Raw genomic sequence first — 22,216 nt, 5'->3', positions numbered from 1 at the left:
ACCTACTCATCACATAACAGGTGCCCAATAAATGTCAGTTGGTGCTAATATTATTAGTTGTGTATTAGTATTATTACTTGTGCTTGAGGAGCCTCAGTTTCCTCATCTGTAAAGAGGACATATCTACCTCATCAAATTGTAGTGAGGTTTAACTAACCCTCATTCATTCATTCATTCAGCCAATATTTATTCAACACCACCTAAGGAGTGAACACAATAGATAAGGTCTCTGCCTTTGAGTTATAATCCAGGGAGAGAGAGTTGGACAAATAAACACAAAATCAAATAATTAAAGACCTAATCATAAGAGCTAAAACCATAAAACTCCTAGAAGAAAACCTAAGGGGGGGGTGTGCTCATTACCTTGGATTTGGTATTAATTTCTTCAATGTGACACCAAACGCATGAGTGACAAAAGAAAAAAAAAACAGGTAAAACAAACTTCATCAAAATTAAAAACTTTTTAATGTCAAAGGACACTATCAAGAAAGTGAAAAGACAACATAAAGAATGGGAGAAAACTATTATGAATCATGTATCTGATAAGGGATTAATATCCAAATATATAAAGTACTGCTACAACTCAACAACAAATAGACAACCCAGTTTAAAAATGGCCGAAAGATATGAAGAGACATTACTCTAAACAAAATATGCAAATGGCCAATAAGCACATCAAAAGATGTGCAACGTTATTGGTTATTAGAGAAGTGCAAATTGAAACCATGATGAGATACCACTTCACACTCAGCAATAGGATGGCTATAATTTAAAAAGCAGAAAATAGTAAGTGTTGACAAGGATGCAAAGAAATAGGAATCCTCATACATTGCTGGTGGCCCTGTAGAACGGTGCATCCACTCTGGAAAACTGTTTGGGAGTTCCTCAGATAGTTGAAAATATAATTACCATATGGCCCAACAATCCCACTTCTTGGTATATACCCAAAAGAATTAAAAGCAGGGACTCAAACCGATACTTGTACACCAGTTTTCATAGCAGCATTATTCACAGTAGCCAAAAGGTGGGAATAACCCGAGCGTCCATCCACAGGTGAGTGGATAAACAAAATGTGGTATATACACACAATGGAATATTATTCAGCTGTAAAAAGGAATGAAGTTCTGATGCTTGCTTAAAGATGTCATGTTGAATAAAATAAGCCAGACACAAAAATACAAATATTGTATGATCTTGCTTAAATGAAATACCCAGAAGAAGAAAACTTCATAGAGACAGATGGTGGTTTACAGGTCACCATGGGTGGGGAAGGGGAGCAGAGCAGGAAAAGGGAGTTATAGCTTCATGGGTGAGTAGTTTCTGTTTGAGGTGATGGAATAGGAAGGGTAATGGATGTCGGTGATGGTAGCACAATATTGTGAACACGAGACTACTCAATTGTATGCTTGAATGTGATTAAAAAGGGAAATTTTGTGCTCTGTATCAGTAACTACAATAAAAAGTCAGTAAAAAATCAAATGATTAAATAAGAATTTCAGGCAGCTATAAGAAAATACAGTATAAAGAAAATACAGTATAAAGAAAATACAGTGGAGGGAGGGGGCCGTGGTAGTCAGGCAGTTGCCTCTCTGAGGAAGTTCCATTTGGGGTTTGACCTGAGTGCTAAGAAGGAGCCAACTATGTGAAGATCTGTGGGATTTCCAGGCAAAATGTACAGTAAGAGCAAAGGTCCTGGGGCAGGCATTGGGGGTGGTGAGAAGGGGCTGGGTTCTGGGTGTATTTTGGAAATGGGGCTGCTGGAGTCCCTCATTGCTTGGCTGTGGAGGGTGTGCAAAATGCTCAGCACATTGCCAGGTGAAGTGCCTGGAACTGTTCCTGTTCCCCGGGTGACTGTGCAGCGCCCCCCTTTCCTTCCAGCACTGCCTCCTGATTTCAGGCTGAATCCCGTAAGGCGCCTGATCCCCGCGGCTCGGGGCGGGGAGATCGTTATCCCCTGTCAGCCCCGGGCAGCTCCAAAGGCCGTGGTGCTCTGGAGCAAAGGCACTGAGATTCTGGTCAACGGCAGCAGGTACAGCCCCCACCCCAACCTGAGCAGTTCCTGCCCCCCCACCCCCATTCTCCCTGGAGTGAAGTCCCCTCCCGTGACTGCAGTGTGTCCCTGGGTTGGCCTGATCTGCTTTGTCCTTGCTGCAGGGTGACTGTAACTCCTGATGGCACATTGATCATAAGAAACATCAGTCGGTCAGATGAAGGCAAATACACCTGCTTTGCTGAGAATTTCATGGGCAAAGCCAACAGCACTGGCATCCTATCCGTGCGAGGTAAGGGGCCATGGGATGGCTGAGGTAGGCTGGCTTGGCTACCACAGGTGCATCTCCCCTGGTTGTCCTGCTCTCATGTCCCCATGTTCCTCCTAGCTTGGTTTAAAACTACCCCAGGATTCAGTTTTGCTTGGGGCCACCCCCTCTCCACCATCCGGAATCTGGCCCTGCCCCCTCCCACACACCCAGGATGCTGCTGGGAGGTCAAGAGGTCCACCACGCTGCCTCTGCCCGTCCCCAGGGCTTAGGACCAAGCCTCTTGCCCTGCCCTTCCAGCCCGCCCTGGGCCTATTTCCTCCCCATCCACCCAGGGACATTGTTTTCCTTGGCAGATGCAACCAAGATCACTCTGGCCCCCTCGAGTGCTGACATCAACTTGGGTGATAACCTGACCTTGCAGTGCCATGCCTCCCACGACCCCACCATGGACCTCACCTTCACCTGGACCCTGGATGACTTCCCCATCGACTTCGACAAGCCCGGGGGACACTACCGGAGGGCCAGTGTGGTGAGGCCTGAGGCCTGAGGCCAGACACCCCATGACTCCTCCCTCCTGAATAGACAGGAGAACCAAGACGTCCATAACCATCGCCACCTTCAAGCCCCATCAAGCCCCTCTCCACTCCCTCAGGCCCATGCCTGGCAAGCTCATCCTTGGACTAACAACCACCATCCCTTGGGTGGGCAGTTTTCCCTGGAATCCACCCAAAGGCCCTGCATTTGGGAGAGAGTTAGGAACAAACCTAGAATCCAGGCCACCCAGCAAGACTTACTACTACTGTTCTTGTTGTCCTGCTCCTCAATGCAAATGACATTATGAATTTGGACTAGTATGGGCTGACTTCCAGAGCAAACTTTATTTAGCCCCCCATGGTATTACATCTCCCACTGAACAGATACAGTAAAACTGAGATGCAGAGGGGTCTGCGGACATACTGGGGCAGGGGACTCCTGAGCTCTGCCTCGTGTCTCACGGCCCATGCACTAGCCAGGGCTGCACCCTCTGATCTGCCTCCCTCTTTGCTACCCCCCATGTGCAGAAAGAGACAGTTGGGGATTTGACCATCCTGAATGCTCAGCTGCGCCACGGTGGAAAGTACATGTGTGTGGCCCAGACGGTGGTTGACAGTGCTTCCAAGGAGGCCACAGTCCTGGTCCGAGGTGATGGTGTTTCCCACCCCCCACCCCCAATGCCCACCCCCTCTAGAGGGCCAGCTCGGCCACCCCGACCTTCCCTCCCGCCCTCTCCTCCCCACTGCAAGCTGTCGGGAAGGGCTGCTGGCAGAAATCCGCTGAGCTGAATGTACCTGGGGTTCTTCATGCGTCTTAAGGGAATAGAATATTCTTCCTCCAAAGTCAAACTTATAAAAGTCCACTCTTAAACACATCCCCAAGACTGGAGTACTTTGCTGAGGACATCAATTTCTAAAGCTAGTCCTGAGAAGTCTGTACACATCTCCATGTGAAGGCCTCTCTGAGCCCTCCATCCTTGAGACCACACAACCCAGCATCCCCCCACTCACTGTCCCCATTCCTTGCCCCCCCTCCCCGGGTGTGTTCACTGTACCCTCTGCTGGCCCTCTCAGCACTGCACCAGCCCAACAGGGGCCTGGAGGGGACCAGCTCAAATTTGAAGCTGCCCGATTCTGATCCACTGTGCTCGGACCCCTTGGCACAGGTCCACCAGGTCCCCCAGGAGGTGTGGTGGTGAGGGACATTGGCGACACCACTGTCCAGCTCAGCTGGAGCCGTGGCTTCGACAACCACAGCCCCATTGCCAAGTACACCCTGCAAGCTCGCACGCCTCCTGCAGGAAAGTGGAAGCAGGTTCGGACCAGTAAGTGAGGCCCTGCCCCTGGTCCGTACTGAGAGGGCCTGCTGGGCTCAGGAGGTGGGGGTAGGAGGCAGGAGGGCCCGGGCTGAGCCTGAAGCACGAAAGGGCAAGCTTAGGCCCTCTGCCTGCAGGGAATTCACAGGCCAGCTGGGGAGACAGTCACACAAACAGCAGGAGAGTGGGGAGAGAGTTGGAGGAGGGGGCGCTCAGTCTGGGTCCTTGAAGCAGAGGCAATGAAAATATTCTTGAGGGGGTGGGTTTGGGGTGGGGGGAGGGCAGGTGGGCATGCCATTAGCAAAGGCCCCAGAGCAGGGAGAACTAGGGGTCTAAACCTCTAGTTTTTCAATCATTTCTGAAATCGGTAATTAGTATATGGCAGACCCCACGATGACACTGGGAATAAAGAGGTGACTCTGCCCAGTCCCTGCCCTCTACATCCAGGCCAATAGGCAACTGCCCTAAGCCTCGCTGAAGCCCCCTCCCTGGTGCCTTGCAGAGCCCGCCAACATCGAGGGTAACGCCGAGACTGCACAGGTGCTGGGCCTCACACCCTGGATGGACTATGAGTTCCGGGTTTCGGCCAGCAACATCCTGGGCACTGGGGAGCCCAGTGGGCCCTCCAGCAAAATCCGGACCAAGGAAGCAGGTCAGAATCCCGGTCTCCCAGAGAGAGTGAAGGTGGGGGGCAGAGATTCTGGCTCCTTAAAGGGGGCCCCAAGCCAGCAACAAATGCTCTGAGTTCCAACCCTGCTCTCTGAGCTTTGGACTGTCTAACAATACAGATGGGGGAGGAAGGCCAAGTCAGGCCAGGGCTGCTACATTGCACCCTGTAAGCAGAGGCCCTGGGCCTTAGCCTGTCTGAGCTCAAAGCACCATCTTAATCCAAACCCCTCATTTTAAAAATGGGTGAACCTTACAACTGCCTGTGAATCTACACTTAACTCAAAATTAAAATTTAAAAAATGGAAAAACCAAGGTTTGGAGAAAAGTCACACTGACAGAGTCCGAATTTGCACCCAAGACCATGGGTGTTCACAGCTATACTCTGTGGAAGGGCTTGAGCTACTGAAATCAGTTAATGAGGAAGAGGGGTGTGTGTGTGTGTGTGTGTGTGTCTCCAAGACCTGCTTTAGATGGTTTCTTTGGGAGCAGGAGGGAAGCATAATCTGCCCACAACCCTCAGTGAAAGGCATGTGGGTGCCAGAGCCTGAGTGGGGAAGGAAGAAAAGGAGAGCACCCAGGAAACAGGGGGCAGGCTCCAGCCAGCATCTGCTGAGAGGCTGCTCTGCAGCCCTCTCATCGGACCCTCTCCCAGCCATTCGCTGGGGAAGGCCGGGAGGGGAGCCCTGGGATCCCAAAAGAGGCAGCAGTATAGAATCAGGACCCTGCCTCCCTTCGTCCCACCCACCCTGGTCAGTAGGCATGCAACAAGGGTCTGCCTTCTTGTGGCCCTTAAACTTGTTCCCCTAAGTGCCCCTGGTTGACTCTCCAGGCTCTTGCTGGAATCACTCAGCATTTTCAGCTGGTAACTCTTCTAAATAAGGAATTCTAGAAGTCCTTTCTTTGACTGACCCTGGACTGCTTTGCGAGTCAAATGTGGGGTGAGCAGGGGTCTCCTTCACTCTATTAATCCCCGTTTTTGATGCAGAGGAAAGATGATGATGGACTTTGGAATCAGAAGAACTGACTTCAAATTGACTGTGCCACTTAGCTGTGTGACCTTAGATAAGTCACTTAACTGCTCTGGGCCTCAGTCTTTTCCCCCCAGAAAAGGGGGATAATAACACTCATCCCATTAGGATCAAACAGGCAATGTGTGTTTTAGTGTCACTTGCAAATTACAAGGCCCTAAGCCTTTTACCAAGTGAAAAGTCTCCAACTGCTGGATTCTGTGCAGAAATATTTTGATCCCCAGCCAAGTGACCCCCTGCCAAACTGTGAGAGCTGATGAAATACATTCTGGTTTTAAAATCAGCCTTGTTTAATATTAGAGACAATTAGGAAATTAACTCTGCCACAAAAAAGAAAACAGTAAAACATTCTGGAACCCCAAAGAAATGGTTCTTTGTTTTTGTTTTGCCTTAACTGCAGTTCTGGATTATTTATTCCTCATATTTTAAAGCAAATTGCAGTTGGCCTCTGTTATTTAGTTTAAGCCAACAGGAGTGAGGGCAAAAATTTATCATTTGTGGAGCATCTACTATATGCAAGCCACTATTTTAATTTTATTTCTGCTATAACCCTGTGAGAGAAATATTATTATTCTCATGCTATGGAAAGGGGAAGCAGAATATCAAAGAGAAGTAACTTGCCCAGGGTAACACAGCTCACATGTGGTAGAGCAGGAATCTGATCCCAGGTCTGCCTAACTCCAGAGGCCATGTCTAGAGGGAGAGTTGGAGGGCAAAACTGGAGCTTATTTGAAGGGATGTGTGTTCTAGGATGTACATGTACAGGCTCGGGACTTTTGTTTCCTCACTGCCCATTAATAAGCCACGTCTGTGTCCCTTGGTATCCAACAGCCCCCTCAGTGGCTCCCTCAGGACTCAGCGGAGGAGGTGGAGCCCCTGGAGAACTCATCATCACCTGGACAGTAAGTGGGCAGGGACAGAAGCAGAAATGTGCCTCAGGTTCTCTGCGGGGGACGAGTCCTGCCCTCTTCTTCACCCCTCCCTGGCTTGACCAGCATGCAGAAAGGACTTAGAACCACTGCCCAGTACCGGCTCAAGAACAGACAACTTCCTCTTCCCCCTCCCCTGGAGCCTGCTTCTCCCTCACAGGCTAAACCCCTGAAGGATGGAAACCACTGCAGGCCCAGGAGTCCCGGCTTCGTATTGATGAAGGCTGGGTGGGGCCTGAGGTGGGCAGGGAGGCTCGCCTGCGGCCCCTCGCCCATGTCACGCTCTTGCCCCTCAGCCCGTGTCACGGGAGTACCAGAACGGAGACGGCTTCGGCTACCTGCTGTCCTTCCGCAGGCAGGGCAGCACCCACTGGCAGACTGCCCGGGTGCCCGGCGCCGACGCCCTGCACTTCGTCTACAGCAATGAGAGCGTCAGGCCCTATACACCCTTTGAGGTCAAGATCCGCAGCTACAACCGCCGCGGGGAGGGGCCCGAGAGCCTCACTGCGCTCGTGTACTCGGCCGAGGAAGGTGGGCTGCCCCTGGACCACCGGCCCACCCTCCTCCAGCTCCTTTTCCGTGGGGTGGGGATGAGAGAGAATGCCATTCCTCACCCCCAGCTCAATTTGATAGTAGGAGGTGAAGAGGACACCGGGGCGGGCTCTGAGCCGTTTGCCTCATTTCTGGCTGCAAGGTCACCTCATCTCCCCGCTCAGGCCTGCTGGGGGCTCCCTGGGGAGGGCCGAGGGTCAGAGAAGTGGGAGTAACCTCTTGGCCCTCATGGTGGGCCCTGGGCTCTCCCTCTAAACCCCTTAGCAAGGACGTAGGACAGCCCTGGGAATCCACACCCATTCTCTATCGGTTCCCAGAGCCCAGGGTGGCCCCCATCAAGGTTTGGGCCAAGGGTGTCTCATCCTCAGAGATGAACGTGACCTGGGAACCAGTGCAGCAGGACACGAGTGGTGTCCTCCTGGGGTACGAGGTGAGTACTGACCAGGGGACCCAGGGGAGGGAGGAAGGGATGCTGGGGCTTTGGGACTAGGCGGAGACACCTCACTGCTCAGAATTCCTAGCTCACACTCATTCCTCCTAGGATCGGTCATTCACTGACTTGGCAAACAAAGTGAGGACCCAATGCAAGCAGCACTGGGGATACAGACTAAGACCCCATTGCCTGATGACCACCGAGGAAAAAAGACCTGTGGACAGCCACACAGGGAATGCTTGGCCCAAGGCCAGCACTGGAAGCTGTAGGGCCCAGGGGACAGGGAGCAGGTGCTGGGAAGGAGCATGGCTCACCCTTTCCATGCCAGAGCCCATTCAGCCTGGCACCTCCAGGCTCACAGGCAACAGTGCAGCTGCCTCTGTGTACCAGTTGATCCTCCTGTCCCTGGGGAACTTTGGGCTCAGCAGGTGTCTGGCCTGAGCCCTGGGCCATCGATGACTCCACACAGGAGTACCTATGGAGTAGATGGAGAGTACGAGAGCAAGAGGGAGGGAAAGAACAAAAAGCAAGAAAAGCCATTGCCTTAGGGAGAATCATCAGGCTGGCAGTGGAGTGACATTGTAAATTCCATTCCAATAGAGTCAGCTCTGGATTTTAGCACAATAATTTTGCCAAGCCACAGTGAGGAAATAACTCTGCCCTTGAGTTGAAACAGATATTTCACAGATCTTAGTATTATGATTACTATTTAAATGGGTTTGTATTTATTGAGCAGCTACCATGATCTTGCTAGGGGTCAGGAGGCTCCTTTGCAAATCCAGATAGCTGTTTCCAAACCCTTGGAGCAGAATCCCATGGTGGCCCCTGATTTAATTAACTGGGGTTGGGTCCCAGCAGGCCATCATGAGGGTGAGCCTGTGCCCGCCCCGTGTGCATCACCTACCCACCCACTCACTCATCAGGGGCAGGCATTGAGCCCCTGCCTTGGGCTGGGTGCTCTGCTAGGCACTGAGAAGACAGCCCTGAGCACCACCAACTTGTGCCTGCTCCTTGGAGCTCATTATCTAGAGGCCAGGCGCTGAGCCTCAAGACTGAGTCCCAAGGACTTGAGTGAGGAGGGGAAGAACAGTATATAGGTACCTGGGGCCTGGGCCAGGGTCTTGGGCTTGATCACAGACCCTAGGGTACCCCTGGCCCCTGCAGATCCGCTACTGGAAAGCCGGGGACAAGGAAGCAGCTGCTGACCGAGTGAGGACGGCAGGGCTGGACACCAGTGCCCGAGTCACTGGCCTGCACCCCTATACCAAGTACCACGTGACCGTGCGGGCCTACAACCGAGCTGGCACCGGGCCTGCCAGCCCCCCTGCCAACACCACGACCATGAAGCCCCGTGAGTTCTTCTGCCTGGGGTGGGAATCTTTATGGGGACAGGATGCCTCTAGGATCACTCTTTCCCCAGTGAAAAGGCAAGTGCTCTAGCCCACAAGTCCTGGCAGTGAGCCTAGAAAATAAGGGAGTAGAACTTTGGGTCTCTGAAGCACCTCTGTTCTCCAACCATTGGACTTTTGTGGTGTTTGTTGCTTCGGCAATGGTGACAGAATATTTTCAGTCTAACTGCTATAGGCAGACATCCAGAAAAAGGCTGGCTAAAGGGGAAGGGGTGGGGCAGGGAAACAGAAGTCTCCCCAACTCTCTCTGCCTGGCAGCTCCACGGCAACCTCCCGGCAACATCTCCTGGACTTTCTCGAGCTCCAGTCTTAGCATTAAGTGGGACCCGGTGGTCCCTCTCCGAAATGAGTCTGCAGTCACGGGCTATAAGGTAAGTTAAGGGGTTGACCAGGCATCGAATGGTGAGAAACAGCTCATCAGCATTTCCAGTGAACACAAGGGAGCTGTAATTTGTAACAGGGATCTGAGTTAGATGAAAGCAGAGATTCTATGATTGAGACAGACATGAAATACGTCAATGACTCTCCAGATAGCTTACAGCAGAGGCTGTCAGAAAGGGGGCAGATGGTATCACTGGAGAGGGAGGGGTTCATAGGGGCAGTGGTGGGCTAGGTGAAGCCTAGAGGTCCTTCAAGCCTAAGAAGTCTGCAAAAACAGTTTAGGTGCTTACAAGGTTTCCTGCCATCAATGAGGAGCTTGTTCAAGAGCCTAGTCCTTGTCGATGGGAAATAATGGAGGACCCAGAGATTGTGGGCTCCTCTTAGGGATGAGAGCTGGGGAGGAGAGAAGGATCAGTCCTGGGGTGAGTAAACTCTACCTGGCTAACCCCCTTCCCACAGATGCTATACCAGAATGACCTGCACCCGACTCCCATGCTCCACCTCACCAGCAAGAACTGGATAGAAATCGCAGTACCTGAAGACTTCGGGCACGCCCTGGTGCAGATTCGGACCACAGGGCCCGGAGGGGACGGGGTCCCGACAGAAGTCCACATCGTGAGGAATGGAGGTGCTTCCTCTCTCCCCTCTCCGCCACCTTATCCCCCCAGAATACTGGGATCCACCAAGATGCTTGATGAAGGAATCATTCCCACTCGATCCAACCCCAACTCAACCAGAGCCCAAGGGGAAAGGGGAAGACAGGCAGGGACCAAGCACACAGCAGGCCTGGAATTGCCCTTGCCCTCTTCCTCCACCTCCAAAGCATCCCTGGGGGCCAGGGAAGTGGCTGTGCTCCTTTGACCAGTAGCAGGGAAGGTTCCAGACCAGCAAAGGCCAAGGTCTGGCAAAACCCTTCAGGAGTAGGGCTGAGCATGCCAGCCAGCCACCCACACTCCCAGCCCTGACCACATCCCAGTCCTGAAGCTGGCCCGCTATGAGTCTCCTCAGAAAAGGTCTTGATCCTATCCAGAGGGTGGGCTGTGGGGCGGTCCCAGTCCCTGACTCACACCCCACATTCCCGCCTGCTGCTTTCAGGCACAAGCATGATGGTGGAGAACACAGCAGCCTGCCCGACCGCACATCCTGGCTCCCTCCTCTCCTACTCGGTGGCGATGCTGCCCGTCATAGGCTACCTTGAGCTCTGATCCAGGCCCCCTCCCTCTCCGCCAGAGCTGGACACCCACCGCCGATGGACACAGCCAGCTGGCCCCACACTGTGCCCAAGAGTGGTTGGTTTTAAACACCTACTTTAAACAGTGCCCTTTTTGTAGGAGGTAGGATATTTCAGATTCTGCCACAGGTCAGAACCCATGCAAGGATTTTTTCCTTTAAATCAAGAGGCAACAGGCAGTAACTTCCATGAGAGTGCTGAACTCAACACCTGGGCCTTCTAGGGTGCCTGGGTTGAAGGAACGGACCCATGGGAAGGGGATTTCTAAACATGTACCTTTGAATCAGCAGAGGTGGTACTGTGGGAGCACATGGGGATCCTGCCTCTCAAAGCAGAGTCCTGGGCCCGATGGAAATGCTGTATATGAACAGACTGAAGAAGCTGGACGAAGCAAAACACGCATTAATGGGCCTCAGTCTAAGGCAAGGGTGAGCCCCAGCACCAAGGACCCTCCTATTTGCCCCTCTTGAGGAGTGGCACGGCTGGACCCTGACATTATCCTTGATGACTCCCTGGAGGCCCCTGCCACCTGCCCAGGCTGCTAAGAACCTGTGCCCTCTTGCCTGAGGCCAGGAGCTGAGGCCTTCTCAGCTATAGAAGGATGATACCCCAGACTGCTAGGGTGGTGGTGAAAAACGGTTGAGAGAGGTTGGGATGCCTGGTGGAAAGGGGCACTAGCCTTGGCCTGAGGCACAGTCACAATCCAGGTGGTGGCCCTCTCAGCCAACACTGCCAAATGGACCCTGTCACTCCAAGTGACAGAAGCCACTCCAGGTGGCTGGACATCTAAAGGGCTCTCTGTCTCAGGGAGGTCCCCATTCCACCAAGGCATATCCTGCACGGCTCCTCTAAGGGCTTGGGCAGCAAGTAGAGGAGGGCCAGGGACAGCCTATCATGTTTCTCACCCTCTTCCTTCAGTTCTGCCTGTGGACCTGCGGCAACCTCCCACCACCACCTGCAGGCCAGGGCCTCCACTCTCCCTACTGACCCACTCAAGTCTGGGAGAACAATGGTGCATTCTTTGTATCCTGAAATGGGAGCCTTCTGAGTAGGCCAGAGGATAGATGTAGCCCTCTCTGCTCCCCCCTGGCACTCCCCAGGCTGCCTCAGACTACTCTTTTAACAGGGACCACCCTTTCCATTTCCCCAGGAAAAAAAGGGGTTAATAAACGGGACATGGTATCTTGAGCTCCAGGTATATTACCAGTCACAGTATGTCAGAGCTAAAAGAGGCCTTAGAGCTCAACTCGCCCAAGCCCCTCACTGCACAGATGAGGAAACTGAGGTCCAGAGAGGGTTAGGGAGTTCCCAAGGCCACAGAGACTGTCAGCGATGTGGCTGGGATAAGAATTGGAGATCCCTACCTTCTTGTTCAAGGCTCTTTGCCCATCTATCCAGAGGAAGGAGGCAGAAGCTGCTCCGATTGGGCAGTGCCCAGTGGCTATGGACTGGTGAAGAAGGTGGTCACAGCAGTGGGGTATGAAAATTCTGCCTCAAGGTGTTCGGGTTGGTGATCTTGGGGATCCGCAGTGACTGGGTTCCAGGAGATTCCAGGAGACATGCTGTCCTTCTCTGCCTCAGTCCAGCCTTGGCTGTGACATCAATATGCATTGCTGGTTTGAAGAGCCCTGTCCCCTTTACGCCAGCTCCAAAAAGAGGCCAAAGCAAGGACAGGGATCTCCCAATCCAGGCAGCAGTGGCAGCATGGCCAGGAAACCCCAAAGCTGGTGGCCCTTCTCATGGGGTAGCAGCAGGACAGCATCTTGTAGGGACTGTGCCCTCTGAGGCTCCCTGAGCCTGTTTTCTGTAGTTTACAGTTAGAGCTCTATTTTGTTACAGTTTTTTAAACTTTTGGGTCCTGCTCTATTTTTCTGGGCAGGATTATGTTAATGTTTACCCACTACGAACTTTTAATAACGTAGGTTGACACCTCTTCTTTCTGCTGCCACCTATATCCCTCACTCTTCCAAGCCCAAGACTGCTTCCTTGCAGCCAATCCCATCAAATCCTCCTTTCTTGCTCCCATCCCCTCACATGCAAGGTGCTGAGGTTCAGCCATGTGATCATTCTCCCACCAAAGGGACCCCAAACTCAGCCCAGCATCCCTCCTTGTTCCTCCACTGGCTGGGACTTGGCCTGTGCCCAGCTCTCCATCAGAAAGGGGCTGGTGGAGGAAAGATGTGTCCTTCTTCCAAGGTTTAGCCGGTTCTTGCCTCACAGTCTAGGGCTGCAGCAGGGGAGCAAGGTGTCTAGGTGCTGGGCCAAGGGAAATGAGCTGGTTTAGCAGAGCACCTAACCCTGTACAGCGGGAGGCTGTAGCCCTTAAGCTTGCTTGAAACAAACAAAAAAGCTAACAACTAAGTATCTTCGTTCTGATGAGATCCAATGGAAAAGGGGAGGAAGGCAGACCTACCGAGAAATCCAGGAAGGGTGTTTAACTTGGAAAACTAAGCTCCAGGAAAATCAAACCACTGTGCAGGGAATTTATTTGGGGGACACAGATGTGTACTAAAAGAGATGACACTCCAAATGGGATTTCTGTTCAATTACTGATTAAAGTTGAATCAGGTAATAGGTGACTTGAGATATGCAAGCTTTTAAAACAGAATAGCTTCTTGTTAGGATAGCTTGTACATGAGCTTGCTTGGAGTTAGAAGACGAGATTAAATGGCTTTTCCAGAGTCCCTTCCTGCCCAAGGATCCTCTGATTTTCTTCTCTGGTCAGATGGCTCCCTCCTGTTGTGGTCTCTCATTCTGGATTCTCTAGCCCTCACACACCAAGCTGCTTTCCCCAGCAATTGCAGCTATACCGGAAGAGGTGAGGGGGAAAGCCACAAACAAATACTTTACCACCCAGCTTAGTGGCCATGAAGTGCCTTGAGGACTAGGGACAGAGACAGCCTCTTCAGGGCAGGGAGACAAAGCACTCTCCATTCTGCGCATATTTAGGCTCAACCTACAGGGCCCCTTGCCCCTTGCCTTGGCGACTCAGTCCTTATCACTCTAACAGTCCAGATGTGCATCCCTTCTCTCAGGCAGGAGGGCAGCTCTCTCCAGATTGAGTCTCAGAACCCAACAAGGTCAGGTTACTCTACTTTCATTCAGGGTATCAAATGATACAGATGGTTCCAGAGAACAGGAGGGTCGTGGAGAGGTGGTCTTTTTTTTCTCTCCATAAAGTAACAACTGGAGAGACTGGGTTAGATATCAGAAGAAATTTCTGCCACGAGACCCTGGAATGAGGAAGAACCTTATTTCTTTTTTAGGGACCTTGGAGGAATTTTGATGGCTGTTGGTCAGGGGTCTAGGTTAAATGAAGTCGTGACTGGAGGGGTGGGGAGAGGCCCTAAGTATCCTTCCAGAGCTGAGATTCTAAGAATTAAAATGTGTTCAGCACGGAAAGAGTCTTGGGAGGAGTCTTGGGAGATCGTATCTGCTACAGCCCCTGCATTGTCAGGGAAGTGGCTGGGGGGAAACAGCCACAGAGCGGGAGGGCTTCCCCAGCCATTCTCATTACAACCCAGCACAAACTGCCTCTTGGTAATCCCAACAGCCAGCTAACATGTCCCTGACTGCAAGAACCCAAGACAGGTTTAATTCCCTGTAGTCTCTTCCCCAGCTACTACTACATGTTCCTCATGTCAGAGGGATGGCAGTACCTCACATCTATGTTCACTGGCTCAGGTGTGATGCCTCATTTCCCTGGTCAGACCTAACCTGAGCTTCACCCTGGGCACAAGAGATTGCCAGAGGCTCCTGGAGTGGCGTGAGAGGGATTAGATGGGCATTTTCCCAGGGATCTCAAGAAGCTCTGTGGAAACAGGTGCCTGGTGGCTGAGGGGGTGCCCAATGAACATGAACATATGGTCCTAAGGCTTTGGGAAGGCTGGACAGTAAAAGGAAACCGGAGGGGGAAAATGAGTCAGATAACTTTGCCTAGAGTCCCAGAAGGCCTTAGGACATAAGGCACTTAACATCCTTGGATGGGGTCCACCATGCCTTGGCCCCCAGACTCCTCCAGCTTTCCCATCCTATCTAGGACCCACATTGCTCAGAGAAGCTCACAGCTGGGCAAGAGCTAGGGCATCATCAGACCACTGACTTGACTCAATTTTTGTTAAAATGGATCCTCTCACACTGACGTAGTTTGTCTCTTGTACCTCTTGTAATGGTAGTTATTTATTGACTCTTGTAGCAGGCAGTTCTTAAATAAAGATGGATTTTCAACCCGTTGAAGCAGCTGGCACGAGCTGTGGGTGCTTTTACCTTCAAGCTATAGCACACCTCCTTGGTCCTGTTCTCTAACCCCAGAGGCTCTTATCCAATACTTTTCACTCCTCACGCAACTCTAAGGAAGTTACAACATATGGTCCATATAGCTTCATTTGATGTTGGGAGACAGAAAAACTGGGCCAAGAGACTTCAAGGTAGGCCTAAGCAGAGCCTATGCAAGTATTTTCTGGACTGGGCTGGCTTTACCTAACATTATGGCAGTAAACAATGCTTGTGTGATGGTACTGATTCAAGGTCCCCTGATTATTTAAAGACATCTGAGGTGCTGACTCAACAGTTTTCTCCCTGCAAAGAGAGCGATCGAGGATCCCCCCGCCCAACTGGTAAGAACTTGACCACTGCCTCTGGACTCTGCTCAGAGCAGCCCACAGCATTTGAATTACTGAAGTCACATTTTCCAGACACAACATTATCTCACACATTCAAACATTTATCCGACTTCCACTACACACAAGACATGTGCAGAGATAAACCTAGGCAGCTCTGTAAATGTTCAATTCTCTCAGGCAGGACTCCAGGCTGACTTTGCCCAGGCTTTTCCAGGGAAGAGAGCTTTGGTGGAGCCGAAGGTGAGAGGAGATATGATTACTCTGCACTTAGCTTTCTGCTCAGGGTCTGTTCAGCATGAGAAGCCTAAGCCGACAATGAGACCTCAGAAGGCCAGCCCAGGCTCTGGTAAATTGCAACAGGATCATCCCTTCCACCTGGCACCCCAATGGGCTGCCAGGAGCACTGACCACCCTAGAACCCAAGTTTTAGTACAGTCAACATCTCTTTGATCATTCAGAAGCAGATCACAGACAAAGTATTCAGTGAAGTGAATTTGGTCTTCACTAATGTATCTGAGGGTCTTCTGTTCACATCCCTGCTTGATCTCTTCATATCCTGAGAGTCAAATTTCAAGAACCCAATGCACAGATAGGGCTATAAACCTAGAGCTGCGAAACAGCCTACTGTCTCGCAATGGAATGCTGGAGAAGTTATTTAGCTCTTCTTGGATCTCAAGTCTCTTCATCTGTAAGTGGGAAACAGTACCCCGCAGTCTTCCTCCCTCAGCAATGTAATATTGAGTCCATTCAGTACAAAGTAAAATATTATTGCTTTATGGTTCTCTTTTAAAGCATAGCAAAAGTGACTGCTTCAGCAAATTGTCCAGCGCTGAGCTAACAGGTTTTACTAATAATATTCCCTAATTCATGCCCAGTACTTCAGTTTACAAAGCAGTTTTACTCATGGGATCTCGTCTGAGCCTCACAACTACCCATTTCAAAGCTGACACTACAGAGGGTCAGATAGTTTGCTCCATTACATAGTAGAGAAAACAACCAGGACCAGAACCCAGGTTTTCTGAAATCCACTCCCCTCACTCACACCCCAGGGCAGACAGGATGGGGGAAAGGGCATGTGGAAAATGTAAGATGTTTTCAAAATAAAAGGAATAAAGTAAAATAGTGAGGAAGACTATACATGGACCTAGCTCAGTGGTCCTCAATGTTGGCTATATATCAAAATTACCTTCAACATTTTTAAAAAACAGAGATGCTTTGAACTCATGATTTATGTATATCTAGGACACTGAAAGGGCCTAGAAGCAATGACTCCCCAGCAGAAATGAGCACATCTAGCCCTAAGACTTTGGCTTCTAAATACTACTCTCACAAGAAACAAGAGTTCCTTGGAGAAATAGCAGATTTAGGTTTGGGGCAAGGGAAGTCCAAATGCAGACCTGGGACATCTTCCTGTTTTCAAAGTTCTGTCGTGAGGATGCTCCAAGTCAAATGAGACCATGTCAAAAGGACAAGAGAGCTGGCTGAAGGGATCTGCGTCAAAAACTGGGACAACTTGAGCTTCAAAAAACTGACAACAATAATGGATTATGCAATTCACTGAATAAAAAGAATTCAAGATCTCAAAAATAAAATTTTGAGGGTAAAAAAAGTAAGTGCTTCTTTACAGAAAAATGCAGGCTAATAAAAAAGGAACGATGGCTTAAAAGAACCACCATTTTGTAACCCCCAACAAGTAATAATAAACAAGGCAAGGATCAATGAATGCCAAAATCTTTTGAGTAAATGGTTTTGGGGAAACCAGATAAACACGATCTCAAAGTATTACCCCACGAATTAATAACAAAGGGGAAAAAAATAAACATTTGGAGAGATCTGGCAGTCACCACCTTAACCAAATGATAATGCTTATCAACAGTGAGCCAACCTGATTTTATGTGCCTCCTCATGGGATGCAGTAAGTACATATCATCATCTATATATGGCTCTTGTCAAAAAAATGTTTAAGCTCAATCAAATCATGAGGAAATAAGGACAAATCCAGATTATGGGACACTATTCAAGACAAGTAGCCTAGCTAGATTCATCAACAAAATCAGTATCATGAAAAAAAAAAAAAAATGCAGGGGATTTGTTGATTAAAGAGACTAAAAAGAAATAACCAGTGCAATATGTGAAACTTCATTTGATGTTGGATCAAAAAATCAAGTTAAAAAGCTGTAAGATTTTGGAAACTGGGGAAATGTGAATGTAGACTTATGTGATAGGAGGGAACTGTTCATTTTCTTAAGTTGATAATGATACTGTAGTTACACAGAACAATGTACTAATAAGGAGATGCATGCATGACTTAAGGGTGAAGGGCTACAATGTCTGCAACTGATTCTTAACAGGTTTAGCACAATCAATACATACATAGATAAATGTGCTAAAATGTTAACTACTGGTGAATCTAGGTGAAGATCTTTGAGTGGTCATCAAATCCTTCAACTTTTCTATGGGTGTGAAATTTTCTAAAATAAAAAGTGGAGGAAATAATACAGATCCTATGGTCATACTTTAAATTGAATCAGCAGTTCAAGGTTGGGACTCGGGAATATTACTTTTCAAAAGCTCACCTAGGCGATTCTCATATCCAGCTAGAGACAGGAACTGCTGGTCTGAGTCTTTGGTTTTTGCTATCCCCTTCAGTAGATAAAGTGATGGGAAGAAATGCTATCATTCTCTCAGTGGAATTAGCTCAGCTGGGGGCCAAGAGCCTTTTCCCTCACGGTTCCACAAGCCAATTATCTGAGACACAGTCTGAAAGGCCCCTGAGAGTCTTAAGATGGGATTTCCAAAAGGGAAATATAGGTACTTTTCCTTCCTTGGGAGCCTCAGCTGCTGTAAGAAACCAATTCAGTTGACATTTCCCAGGAACACAAGCTACAGGGCACTGAAAGAGCTAAAAGGAAAAAAGCAGGGAGCAAGGAAAGGAACAGTCTGAATGAAACGTACCAGGCAAAGAATACAGTGTTTTGCCAGGAAATTCAATGTAACACTGAACACAGAAGGTTCACCTGGGTGAATACAGTAAGGACAGCTAATTTATTATTATTTAGTGACTGTACATTACATATCTGAGTCAGATGTCATTACTTACAACCTCAGCTCTGCCACACACAGGTGTATGTCCCCGCTACAAAACAGATAATTGGTTCAATGTCCATTCTAAGAAACTAGAGGAAAATAAAAGCCAGACTGGTTATGGGAACAGTTAAACAAATGCAAGGAATTTTTAACGAGTAGAAAAAGTTAAGTCTCCATACCACTACTGTGAATTAAGTATGTTTATTAAAGAGGAAAAAAGTGTTTTCACTAGAAAAGCTTTAATACATCCTTCTACAGGAATATACTGCTCAGAAAAGGGGAAATGGAGACGGGGAGGCATTCAAGTTGTAAAGGATAGAAAATGAATGCAAGCTTGAAAGACGAACTCTTTCCAGGAGCAGGGGAGATGCCTGTAGTCCGTTTCCTGAGTAGCTAGTGGGCAGGGAAGATCAGGAACAGATCCACTGGGTTCATAAAGATGTTAGAGTTGACCGCCCACAGCTACCATGATGCTGCCTCTCTCCACATCCCCCACACACTCTCCTGGCAATGGGAGCCCTCCGTTAGTCCATCCACTATTGGACAGCCAAAACACTCCCTAAAAAGCTGGTTCAGCTTCCTGAACAGATAGCCTTGCAGAAGCCAGGCTTTTGAGCTTAGATGTCATCCTTGTAGATCACCTTCAGCACATACCACAGGACTATGCTCAACAACACACCACCAGCCACTCCACTGGCAACACCTACTCCCAAGGCTGCTACCACCTTCTTTTTCCACCCTGGGTGATGAGGCCTAGAATGGTTGTCCAGTGTCACTTCCAGACCCTCATCTACTAATTTCTGATTCTCAGTCAGGGACTGATCGAAATTCAAGTTTACCAAGCTAGGAGGAATGACCCTCAGCCCAAAATAGAGCCTCTTGACAAATTTCAAGTTTTTTAACAGTTGCACATCACAACGATATGTCCCAGAGTCATACTCCCGAGCAGATTCAAACTTCACAAAGTGGGTATTGACTCGGAAGGGTTTGAAGATCTCATCATCAGTTGAGATGATTCCCCGAGCAAGTCTCCAGGTGAACCGGAAAGCTTCCTGCCCAACATCCAGGATGTCTGAACTCAGGCAGCTCAGCGCAAACTCCTTCCCCACAGGGACGGTGAAATGGAGCATCCCACAGATCCAGTTGGTCAGACATTCCAAGCGCTGAGACTTACACTTTCTTCTTACTCCATCTGGGCCCACCTCACAGACAGTCTCCTCCTTATAGCCAAGGCCGCAGGTGACGGTACAAGTTGTAGTATTGACAACAACCTTCCCCACAGCTTCTTGTAGCTTCTCAGGGATGGCCAGTGTTTTAGGTAAAGTCACCACCAAAGGAACATAAAAGGCCAACACCAGGCTCCCAAGGATGAAACTAGTGGCGCAAGTCTTCATCTCAGTAGGCATTTCGCCACCCCCGGCTATCACCTCAAGGTATTAAGGTATTCCAGTAGAATCCTCTTCAATATTGGAACTTAATTCCTTCGACATGATATATCCTTCAAAGTCAAAATGTGTGATGGATGCATTGTCAATAAAAGAGTACAATCTAATAAACAGACGTCCCGTCCTTATTAACAGGATAGGCCACAAGGCAGGGGAAAAAAAAAATCACAATTTTGTTGCTTTAACTATCTAGGCTTGTTATGACCACCTCACCAGTCTCCAGTCATTCTTTTCATATTCTTTTAATGGATTTAAATCCAGCTCTGGGGAAGAAAAAGATTTAAAGACTTCACAAGCTGAAATGAATTTCTAAATCACCTCAACTACACAGTGAAGCTGCACCCTTCCTCACCTTTTCCCCTCCAAATTGAGGGACTGAAATTGTTGCAAAACCCCAGTTAAATCTACCAACAAGAAATCAAATACTGAGGTCTTAAAAAAAAAAAAAAAGAAGATTATCTTGAATTAAGTTATTATTAACTTTAAGTGCTCCTAAACTTTCTATAAAAAGGATTAAGAACTTTGGACTGGGAGGCAAGTGACTTATCCTTCCTGAATTTCCATTTCTTTGTTCCGTCCTTTGTAAATTAGGACCTGCTTGCCTATTTCAGGAATGTCACTTTCAGCATCAGATGATATACTGCACATATGTATACCTTGAAAAGTATAAACCACTGTTCATGTATAAGGAGTTTTAAATGGTAACAAAAATTCATGAAGACCCCACGCCCTTTTAGAATCAGAATTATCAGCAAGGTAGATGATGTTAACTGCAATTCCTCTCCCTGTTTTAGATACTCTTCCTTCCCAAGAGTACTGAAGATATTTTCCCTCACTCTCTTGACTACTCTACACTACAGAACAGAGGCTCTTATCTTTCAGTTGGGTCAAGGTTGCTATGAAACAGCTATGATGTCAACAAAGGGTTCTCAGCAGCACAGCCTAGTGGCTGCGATTGGGTGCTGCTGAGACGCCTCTGCAGCAGCTGGTAGCGCAGGCGGCTTGCGAGGACTAGGGCGGAGGTGGCTGAGCATTAACAGCAGCCTTGGTGTCTGCGGCCCCAGCTGGCGCGTTCGGAGGCATCCTTCCCTACCCGCCAGACCCAGCTGCACGGCCCGGCTCGCTGCCCAGAGATCGCCAGAATCATCCTCGAAACATGACTCGAAACTTCCAACTGGGGGCTCTCATCTTTGCCAAGATGAAAGGTTACCCTCATTGGCCAGCTCGAGTAGATGAAGTTCCTGATGGAGCTGTAAAGCCACCCACAAAAAAGCTACGAATTTTCTTTTTTGGAACTCATGAGACTGCTTTTTTAGGACCAAAGGACATACTTCCTTACTCTGCAAATAAGGAAAAGTACGGCAAGCCAAATAAACGGAAAGGTTTTAATGAAGGTTTACGGGAGACTGATAAAAATCCAAAAGTCAAATTTTCAGGTCAACAGGCCTCAACTAAACAATCAAATGTATCATCTGATGTTGAAGAAAAAAGAAACCAGTGTTTCAAAGAAGGATACTGACCATGAAGAAAAAGCCAGTAATAAAGCAATTGATATAAATACTCCAAAGGCTGCCAGAAGAGGAAGAAAGAGAAAGGCAGAAAAACAAATAGAAACAGAGGAGGCAAGGGTAGTGACCAGAGCAACAGCATCTGTTCATCTAAAAGTGAGCCCCAAAAGAGGACACCCTGCAGCTACAGAAGTCAAGATTCCAAAACCAAGACGCAGACCCAAAATGGCAAAACAACTTTCTCCTTCAGAGAGTGACAAGATAACTGAAGAAGACAAAAGTAAGAAAAAGGGGCAAGAAGAGAAACAACCTAAAAAACAGCTTAAAAAGGATGGAGAATGCCAGAAGGAAGAAGTTAAGCCAAGAAAAGAGCCTGACAAAAAAAGGGGGAATAAAGAAGTTGAATCAGAAAGGACAATTTTAGCTAAAGCATGGGTTACAACCACCTCTCATTCAGAAGAAGGAGATGATCAAGAGGGTGAAAAGAAGAGAAAAGGTGGAAGAAATTTTCAGGCTACTCATAGAAGGAAAATGATGAAAGGCCAACATGGGAAAGCAGCAGCAGACGGAAAATGCAAACAAGAGGAAGAAATGGAAACTGAGCACCAAACAACATGTAAGCTACAGTAATAAAAATTTATCTCATTTTGGGCTCAAAGCATTAATCTACTTACTGAAGAGAGAACACAAACGGAGAAAACAAGAGATGAAGATCTTGAGACAGACTCATTGGACTGAATTTCCCCTTTGCCAAGAATAAATGTTCCAGATTCTAAACTGAGGACTTCAATATTAATGGCATTATTACTGTG

The 22,216-nt window shown here is 48.7% G+C and overlaps 2 protein-coding genes and 1 pseudogene across 9 annotated transcripts in view; 2 read left to right on the top strand and 1 right to left on the bottom strand.

The window, feature by feature from the left end:
* Nucleotides 1-14,978, top strand: part of CNTN2 (contactin 2) — a 33,168-nt gene extending 18,190 nt beyond the window's left edge. For all 8 annotated transcript variants that reach the window (XM_037824933.1, XM_037824930.1, XM_037824929.1 and 5 more), the window contains 13 exons: nucleotides 1,879-2,029; nucleotides 2,155-2,282; nucleotides 2,615-2,790; nucleotides 3,323-3,443; nucleotides 3,961-4,119; nucleotides 4,613-4,762; nucleotides 6,639-6,709; nucleotides 7,033-7,267; nucleotides 7,606-7,718; nucleotides 8,886-9,072; nucleotides 9,389-9,501; nucleotides 9,971-10,139; nucleotides 10,607-14,978. In XM_037824933.1, the coding sequence (XP_037680861.1) occupies nucleotides 1,879-2,029; nucleotides 2,155-2,282; nucleotides 2,615-2,790; nucleotides 3,323-3,443; nucleotides 3,961-4,119; nucleotides 4,613-4,762; nucleotides 6,639-6,709; nucleotides 7,033-7,267; nucleotides 7,606-7,718; nucleotides 8,886-9,072; nucleotides 9,389-9,501; nucleotides 9,971-10,139; nucleotides 10,607-10,716 (1,883 nt within the window). In that variant the 3' untranslated portion in view covers nucleotides 10,717-14,978. The remainder of the gene's footprint in view (nucleotides 1-1,878; nucleotides 2,030-2,154; nucleotides 2,283-2,614; nucleotides 2,791-3,322; nucleotides 3,444-3,960; nucleotides 4,120-4,612; nucleotides 4,763-6,638; nucleotides 6,710-7,032; nucleotides 7,268-7,605; nucleotides 7,719-8,885; nucleotides 9,073-9,388; nucleotides 9,502-9,970; nucleotides 10,140-10,606) is intronic.
* A 3,055-nt stretch (nucleotides 14,979-18,033) lies between these two features.
* On the bottom strand, nucleotides 18,034-20,299 carry TMEM81 (transmembrane protein 81). Its single transcript, XM_037812013.1, has one exon. It carries the CDS (start codon nucleotides 19,855-19,857, stop codon nucleotides 19,069-19,071), a length of 789 nt encoding a protein of 262 aa, XP_037667941.1. The 5' UTR covers nucleotides 19,858-20,299; the 3' UTR covers nucleotides 18,034-19,068.
* A 753-nt stretch (nucleotides 20,300-21,052) lies between these two features.
* LOC119526094 lies at nucleotides 21,053-22,034 on the top strand (annotated as a pseudogene).
* Nucleotides 22,035-22,216: the final 182 nt, after the last annotated feature.

Source organism: Choloepus didactylus, chromosome 2 (genome assembly GCF_015220235.1).
Source record: "Choloepus didactylus isolate mChoDid1 chromosome 2, mChoDid1.pri, whole genome shotgun sequence".
In the NCBI taxonomy this organism is placed as follows: Eukaryota; Metazoa; Chordata; class Mammalia; order Pilosa; family Megalonychidae; genus Choloepus; species Choloepus didactylus.
The sequence above is the reverse complement of the archived record's forward strand: the minus strand, read 5'-3'. Positions and strand labels throughout refer to the sequence as shown.

Coding starts and splice junctions, on each gene's coding strand:
- TMEM81 (XM_037812013.1), bottom strand. CDS start 19,857: ATGCCTACTGAGATGAAGACTTGCGCCACTAGTTTCATCCTTGGGAGC.